This window comes from Belonocnema kinseyi, chromosome 10 (genome assembly GCF_010883055.1).
Source record: "Belonocnema kinseyi isolate 2016_QV_RU_SX_M_011 chromosome 10, B_treatae_v1, whole genome shotgun sequence".
NCBI classification, from domain to species: Eukaryota; Metazoa; Arthropoda; class Insecta; order Hymenoptera; family Cynipidae; genus Belonocnema; species Belonocnema kinseyi.
Window position 1 is genome coordinate 80,585,419 of NC_046666.1, and position 8,909 is coordinate 80,594,327.

Below are 8,909 nucleotides of genomic sequence, written 5' to 3' on the forward strand. Positions count from 1 at the left end.
AAATTAAAATTCGAAAATTTTTTCTAAAGCCTCCAGGGGACTTCGTTTTCGCACGAAAAAATTTTATGTGCCCTTATTGCATCCGGACCCACAATTATGCAAATACGGGGTGTCGAATTTTGGCCAAATATAGCTACGAAAATGTGAAAATTTCGATGGATTTGAATAAAAATAATTACTAGTGTGTTTTTTGGGGCCGCTGATTACGAAACTGTCGTCCATTTTTTTAAATTAAATGTCAAACTCAATATGGAAGCGAAATAATTTTGTTTAGCGCATTTGACGAAAAGTGGTTACTCATTGGTTTTTCAGGTCGATGATTACGAAACTGGTGTCAAGATTTTAGAATTCCAAATGACAGATCCAAAATGGCAGCAAAAAATTAAAAATTTGGTTGCACTAGGCTAAAAATGGTTATTCGGTGGTTCTTGGGGTTGCTGATTACGGATATGAATTAAATATTTAAAAATTCTAAATTTGGAATGCAATATTGCGAATATATACAAGGCTTTTTGAGAACGCTGATTACAAATCCGAAATCAACATTTAGAATTTTAAAATTAAATTTGTGAAGGGATACATTTATTGCCTTAAAACGCCTGCAATTTGGTTATAGTAATGTTATTGTGTTAGTTTCATCATAGCAAGTCCTCTCGCGACACTGTAATCAGGGTTCTGGCATAATGTGCTACATTGCACGAAACACAATAACATTACCATATCCAAATTGCAGGCATTATAATGCTATGATAAATTTATCTCCTTACAAATGTAATACCGCAATTTCTAAATTTTAGACTTCCGATTCCTAATTAGCGATGCCAAAAGGCCCCGGATAACCATTTTTAGCCAAATAAGTTAAAATGATTCAATTTTCTCTGCCACATTGGAGTCAAAAATTGACGAACTTCAATACTTTTTGTATAGAGCGATTTTTTTTTAATAGAAAAATGATGCTATTCAGTTTTAAGGTTGGGTCCTTGTGCCAACGCCCTTAAATAAAACTATTGCCACTTCTCTCGGAACCAAAGTACCAATCAAATTCTAACCTAAAAGCTCAAATCTTCATTTTCTACAAAAATCCACTTTTATAGGTTTTTTTTTACTTATCTTTTTACTTATCTTTTTACTTTGCGATCAGAAACGATATTTCTTCAAATTATTATCGTTTATTTATAAAGGAACGTATACCTTGCTTCTTTATATAGGCCTTTTAGCGAAAAATCGTTTGTCACACTACGATACTGTCACTCTATAAATCTTTATTTTCTCCCAACAGAAATTTGAACCTCCAAATTCTTGAATGATTTACTCGCAACTTATAACATTTTTCTACTCAAACCCATTTTATCCCAATTTAGCAATTCATTATCTCAGGAGCGTAAGTTTTTATTTTTTGGCTTTATCTGAAAATTGCACTTTTCTTCGTGATCCGCAACTGAGCCTGTTCAAATTTGAAGTTCCTGTCACTTTGAGATTGTTAACTTCTTCATTCTATTTCCCGGAACTGTATAATTTTTTTATCATGCTTTTTTCAACTACTTCAAATGGTAATTTCAATTTTGCAGAATGTTTTTTTTTTCGTTCTCCTAAAGAATTCCTTTTTTTTGGTTATCTAGTTCTGTATTGCAAACTTTATAAATATTGACTTCAGATTCGTAATCAGCAAACCAAAATCGCCGCGTAACTATTTTTTATCAAATTTTCCCATTTTTAATTTTCGCCACCATATTAGGTTGTGGTAAAATGCAAAGTAAAAAGGTTTTTTATGGGTATGTTATTACATTCAGCTTTTTTGATTAGAAAAGATCACGTAGTGTTGAAGGTTTCATCCAAATATTTGAACAAAAAATTATTAACAGATTTTAATATGCCTTGAATCTGTGAATGCAAATGAAATAAAACGGTTTAAAAAATAATACATAACCGCCATTTAGTACGTGGACACGCCAGTTTTTTACATTTAAAAGTTTATTTTATTGATTCGGAGGCTTTCAATGTGAAGTTTGACAATAATTTTTAACGATTTCAGTTTCGACGGCTATTAAATAGAAATTTTCTGCGTTACAAAGTTTTTATTTCAAATCATTGTATAATATTCTGCACCCTTTAAATTTAGAAACGTTTCCCTTCTAACGTTTTAATTTAAACATGTTTAATTCCGAGCACAATTTAGGATAAAATACACATAGCAGTATAGAATTTACCAGAACAAATTAGTGAAAGTGAAACGGCACAGGAATTTATAGAGAAGCACAAACAGTATTTTTAGTGACGTTATAAAATTACTATAGTTGCCCGTAACAGTATATAGGAATACAGTTTATATCATATAAGACATTAAGATTTGTTTATTTTTAAGGAATTACAAATTCTCTACGAGTCTACGAAATAAAAATTTTAATTAAGCGAAGTAAGCGTATAATAAGGTACTAAAATTTTAAAACTAATCGTCAGGATTATGCTGTTTTTGGGTTGTAAAATTCATCAACAAAACAATACACTTCCATTTTGACGGTATTGAAATGAAAGTTTTTCGACTTAGAATACTTTCAAATTAAAAATGAGTTGTATAAAAAATTGCACAACATTATTTATTTAAAGTTCTTAAAATTTGCAATACTTTTCAATATGAACAGTTTTAGAATACTTATGATTTAAACTTGTTTATTATCGAGGACTTGAATCTTAAAAATGAAATGACCTTGAAGAATATTTTAATTTCAAATATTAAATTCAGAATGAATCAACATTTAAATTCCTCTTTAACGGAGAACACATTCATTCATTACAAGCTGTCATCCATTCACCTTTCTTCACATGTTTTGAAGATTATCACCTTTTTCAGCTACATATTTTGAAGATTTTTAATTATTTTTACCTTTTTCATTTGAGAATGTAAAATTTTATTTACAATTTTAATTTACGATACCTTGTGAGACCGTATGAATTTTAATTCCGAGTGTCATAGACACTCGGAATTATGTTTCAGAATTATGTTTAATTATGTAGTTTATGTTCCCTTCTTGCATCTGATAGAACTTTTAGAAAATCTTGAAAGACAATTTATTCAAAAAACCTAGCATATTCTGTTTTCAATTTGTACATTGTGATTCTAAAAATAAGTTTCTTGACGCATGTTTTTCTAACTCGTTGCGTTTCAAATTTTTAGTAAAATATGAACTAAACCGGCTAAAATATAATTTTTTTAAAAATTATAATTTTCATGTATTTTTAAGAGGAATCATTTTATTCTTTTGACTTCTGTCGTATCTTGTGTCGTTTTCTTTTGAAAAAACGTAGATTTTCGTGTTTCAGAGAAGAAAGACTAATTTAGGAAAACAAGGAATTAGAATAAACAAACAAAGTTAAATATCTGCATTAGTGTACAAAATAATACGGCCTCTTTTTGATATTAATCTACGTCATTGGTTTTAAGAGTTAAAATACTTATAGCTTTGAGACCACGGAACTTTCGCCATATTTAGAAAGAAAACTAAAAGTTATATTTTTTGTGCCAATCCGGTAAATTACGTGTCGTTTAATTTCTTTTAAAATAATTCGATGGGAATTTTTCGTATTTGATGATTATAGTGTGACGTGTTAAAAAAATAAAAATATGTTAATAAGTATTGATTTACACGTTTCTTTATCTTACACAACTTTTTTTTTAAAGCTATTTGTCACCTATTTTTTTTAAATACATACCTTTTCATCTGTTTTAAGGAAAATAGGTACTGCCTGTTTTTTAATTTCCAAGAAATTTGTGCCTTGAAATTAAATTGAATTGCCTGGAATTTTCTTAAAAATTGGCCTGCATAACCTGGAAAAGGCATGGAATTTTTTAACCCGGCGTCTTGCGTGGAAAGTCTGGAGAATTAAAATATTCAAAACCTATTGTACCATGCAAAAAAAAGTTTGCGACTAAATCGGGTTCTTTTTCTAAAGTTATTTCTTGTAGCTTCGAGCCGTATAACGAATAATTCCAGAGTCTTTCGAGCCTTTGGACCTTAGAATTGACACTTCTCTTAATGAATCAATATAAATCTGACATTTATTTTACGTTCATGTGAGTTTGACTCACGAGATTGTTTGCATATCAATACAAAGTGAACGTTGTGTTTCAGGCATCAGGCAGGAGAAGGTAGCACGGGCAGTGGTAGCAGTTGTGGAGGTGGGGGTGGTACCGGAATGAAGAGTAGCAGTCGACAGAGATCACCGATTGCCGTAGTACGAACTGGCGAAACCATGGATGAATCAAACACGAGCATAAATGCCGATCCGGAAGAGATTGGACCAAATGTTCACCCACCCACTGACGAGGAAGGAGTATGTTCCAAAAACTATTGAATCTACTCAGTGCATCCTCTTTGAATCGTTCGCTTTTCCCATTCAGTCATTCGCTTTCTCCGATTGCATTAATGACTTTGAATTGAGGCAATCACAAAACCTATCATTTTAATTTTTCCATCGAGTTGCATAACGTTTTGTTCAAAGGAGACAACACGTAATGCATTCCGCTGAGCATGCGGCTAGTGTCCCATGAGTTTGCAAGATCGTCTACTATAATCGTGCAATCGAGGTCATGGGTTAAAGGATGAATAGGTTATTTGCATAATGCTCTATACGGCTCAGATTGAGATCTTAAAAGAAGTTCTTTAAAGGAATGGGATAGGAGATCAAATCGCGGTTAATAGGCCGAAAGTCTGGGCTAATTTCTGTTTTGGAAGAGAGGACACATGAATGATTGCAAGTGCTGTTCTTTTTTCTTGCAAATCATCGAGACGTTTTTTCTGAGATATTGCAAGACCATTTGGTACTGAAATATATTACTTTTCGATAAGAAAAAAGATATATTACAAATTTTACACGATTTTATGAGCTGCTGAAAGTTTAATAATGTTATATAAAAATTAAAGCTTTTTTTGGTCTTAATCGTTATATTGGCAGAAGAAATTAATGTAGCATTTTTTAATGATTCATAATAATTCATACATTTAAATTCTACCGAGAAGTCTTATGTGGCTAAGTGAACAAATTGAAAATATCTTTTCTGGATATAAAGCGTAAACATGACTCTTGATCAAAAACTAAATTTTTAGCTATGAAAAATAATGAAAATGTAGAAATCGTTTATTTTCCAAAATTAATAAAATTTCAATATCTTGGATCGAATAAAAAAGTCACGAAATTTACAATTTAATATCTAAGCTAGTATGTAGGAAAATGAAGAGACAAAAAAGCAAGGCGATGCTAGAGGACGTTTTGCAGAATTTAAAAATATAAGCCATTCTTGTTCTTCATTTGGCTTCAACATCGGCCATAACTTTTTAAAGGTTTTTCTTACACGATTAAGGTGTTTTCTAAACAAAATTATCACATTTTTAGAGAAAAGAAGCCTTTTGAAACCTAACTGTGTCACTATTTACCATACATTTAATCAGTTGTTTCCTTCTACTTAGATAAAGAATTAAAAATGGATTTACAAAAAAATTATACATTATTATGCATGGAAAAATTCAATCTGACAAAACGTTTTTCCGTAAGTTTTCGTATTCGAAAAACCTATTATTTCTTTTGCGGTATTATTTTAGTACTTACACTAAAGAAAATTAACATTTTTTTAAAGTTGTTATTCTAAAATTTGGTAAAAACTTTTTTCATATTTTTTTAATAGTTGCTATAATTCGAACACTTGCTAACAATTTTCTTTGAAAATATATTTGCCCCAGGATAGGTATAAAAAATACCAAAACCAAAGAAATAGGCCTTTTCAATCCAAATCTGTCTGTTTCGGGTTTGACTTTTTATTCTTTTAAATAATTGTAGTTTCTAGCAGATTTTTGAAATAATGTCGACAATTTTTAAAGGTTTTTTTGAAACAGTTGAAGCAAAGTCATCGAGATTTTTGGAACAGTTTTGTCTAAAATTACCGTAACAACAAAAATCTTGGGAATAAGTCACAGAGAAAAGCTAAAATAGATTATTGCCTGCCTTGAGAAATCGATTACTTGTCAGTCTCTTTTTAAATTTATGGAGTAGTAATTTGATTAGACTTGATAGTTACGAGGATTGTAATTTCATAATTTGTACATAGTCATTGAATTATTTCTGTCATAGGAATCACACCACCACACGCAATCGTTCCTATCGAATGGCTCAACTGAGTTGATAAGTGACGACGTTGACTCAAGTGCCACGCGAGTTCGTCAAGCTATCGAACATATTCAAAGCAAAATTGCCAGAACTAGGGAACTGATTCGGATAGAGCAAACAACACGAGACGGTGAGTTGTAATTTAATACATGTCGAAAGTTATAGATAACAATAAATGAATATCTGATTCAATAAATGAAATCATTCGATGAGATCATTTATTTTCGTTGAAGGTTCTACACATGTCTTGCGTGGTACCTATTGTTTACTTAATTATCATTCCGATCGGGGATGGAACTTGTAACGTAATTTACATAACAAATGGGAAGCGCATAAACATAATATTCCATTTTATATAATTTGTATTCTTCCGAAATACTATTTTGCATAATTTTTATTTGACAGAATCGCCATATGCTATAATTTTTATTTTTCTGAGTTTCCATTTAACATAATTTTTATTCTTTCGAGATACTATTTTACATCATTTTTACTTTACCAAATCATTATTGAACATAATTTTTATTTCATCGAATTATTTGTCTTATTTTAACTTTTAGAATAACCATATGCCCGAATTTTTACTGTTCCGAATTGTAATTTGCCATCATTTTCATTCCCACAAATTGTTATTTGACATAGCTCGAAAGAAGAAAAATGATGACAAATTAGAACTCGGACAAATAACGATAATGTCAAATAGTAGTTCGGAAAAAAACATCAAATGGTTATTTGTAAAATAACAATGATTTCAAATATGTAGTTATTTTGTAAAATAAAATTCATGTTAAATGGTTATTTGGTCAAATAAAAATTATGCCAAATAGAAATTCGGAAAACCATCATCTATGCCAAACAGTAATTCGGAATAATACAAATTATGTCAAATAGTAATTCAGAAATACAAAAACGATGGAAAATGGTAATTGCAAAGAAAACAAATTAGGCAAATTAGCTATTCGGATAAATAAAAATTATACCACATTCTTTTTCGGTCATACGAATTTCTGTAAAATAAACATTAGGGAATATTTAAGAGATATTAAGAATATTTAGGAATATATAATAAAGAACCTAATGTTTATGATGTTGTTTTTAGAAAATGTAAATGAATATCTAAAGCTAGCTGCAAGTGCAGATAAGCAGCAGCTGACAAGAATAAAGACTGTTTTTGAGAAGAAAAATCAGAAGTCGGCCCATAGCATTTCACAGCTGCAGAAAAAACTGGAAAGTTACACGAAGAAATTAAAAAATTATGAGATAAATGGCGCTCCGGCAAGTCATCGACAACCAAGGGAAGTTCTTCGAGACATGGGGCAAGGACTAAAGTATGATTTAATTTATTGTTTGTGTTCAATTGAATATTTTTGTATCATTTTTGAACTTTGATGGAAATCAGTTTCTGTGCTTAATTATTGAACTGTATTCCAGAAATGTGGGAGGCAACATTAGGGATGGAATCACTGGTTTTTCAGGGTAAGTATTTTTTTCTCAAATCAGAATGTAAACCTTCTAAAATTATTAACACAATTTTAAACGTTTAAATTTGGTTTTGCGTAGATTGTGTTCGAAATTAATTGGAAATATAAACCTTTAAGATTTCTTAAAATGATAAGTAAGCAGTCCGCGAACTAATAGTCTTTTGAGTTTTTTCACTAGGTCGCTACATATTTTTATTTTAAATCACATTTAAAATTTAAATACGAATAAAATAATGTTCCATTTTTTTAAATTAAATATTTTAATTATCTCTGGGACGGCTAAATTCTAATTCTAAATTAAAAGCGTTTAGAATTTAAACATTTTAAAAAGGCCAAAATATAAGATGATCAATTTCAGCGTCTGCAATTTTTTCACAATACTGTTTTATTCCATTTTTTATGTCTTATTACTTCAATGAGAACTAAAAATTGGGCCTAGAAATTTTTTCAATCTGTTTTTTAACTTCGAAGTTTATTTAATTTGTGAAGATTCAATTTACAAGTCCATAAGATTTTATACTAGAAAGAAACAATAAATGTCTTATGTATTTTTTTATAAGCATAGATTTTGACCTAATTGTCTTCGTTAATAATAAACAATTTTAAAAATTGAAATTCTTTATGTAGTACCTGTAGGTACTCTTTATTAAAAAGAAATTTTCTTAATATTTGAGGGACTGATAACGCTTCTTTTGTAATACGTATCTTTACATATTTAATCTATCTCCGTGCTACTTTTTTCGAAATTTCATACTTTTATTTGTAATTTCCGCCGGCTAATGCGATTTTTTAAAAGCCTTTTAGTCGCCCGGGGGCTTTAGTAAGCTTTGAATATTTAAAATGTTTTGAGAAATAATGTAAAATTGTACTAGAATCAATTGCAAAATTTAAAAAGGAGTGATTTTATATTATAATCGAGTGTAACTGCTCAAAATTTAGCTACTTTTAATCAAAATTTACAACATTTTATTTAAAATGCATGAATGAAGCATTATATTAGGTATAATATATTTATAATATTAATTTTTGCTTCAGGAGTGTCATGTCCAAGCCTCGCGAGTTCGCACATCTCATCAAGAATAAATTTGGCAGTGCTGACAATATAAATACATTATCGCGTGAGTAACGCACTTCAAATTTTAACTATAAACTTTAATGATAACTTACACAACAAGTTGGCTAAATATTAAGGTAATTAAGTGTGCGACATTTTTGACAGGTTCATCATGACTTACATATTTCATACATATAAAATCCAAAAAATAATATAGC

At 29.9% G+C, this 8,909-nt stretch overlaps 1 protein-coding gene across 5 annotated transcripts in view; it reads left to right on the forward strand.

Annotated features, from left to right (window-relative positions):
- LOC117181442 (transmembrane and coiled-coil domains protein 2) overlaps nt 1-8,909 on the forward strand; it is a 27,316-nt gene that overhangs the window by 6,603 nt on the left and 11,804 nt on the right. For all 5 annotated transcript variants that reach the window (XM_033374094.1, XM_033374096.1, XM_033374097.1 and 2 more), the window contains 5 exons: nt 4,128-4,329; nt 6,121-6,286; nt 7,256-7,484; nt 7,588-7,632; nt 8,673-8,755. In XM_033374094.1, coding sequence (XP_033229985.1) covers nt 4,128-4,329; nt 6,121-6,286; nt 7,256-7,484; nt 7,588-7,632; nt 8,673-8,755 — 725 coding nt within the window. The remainder of the gene's footprint in view (nt 1-4,127; nt 4,330-6,120; nt 6,287-7,255; nt 7,485-7,587; nt 7,633-8,672; nt 8,756-8,909) is intronic.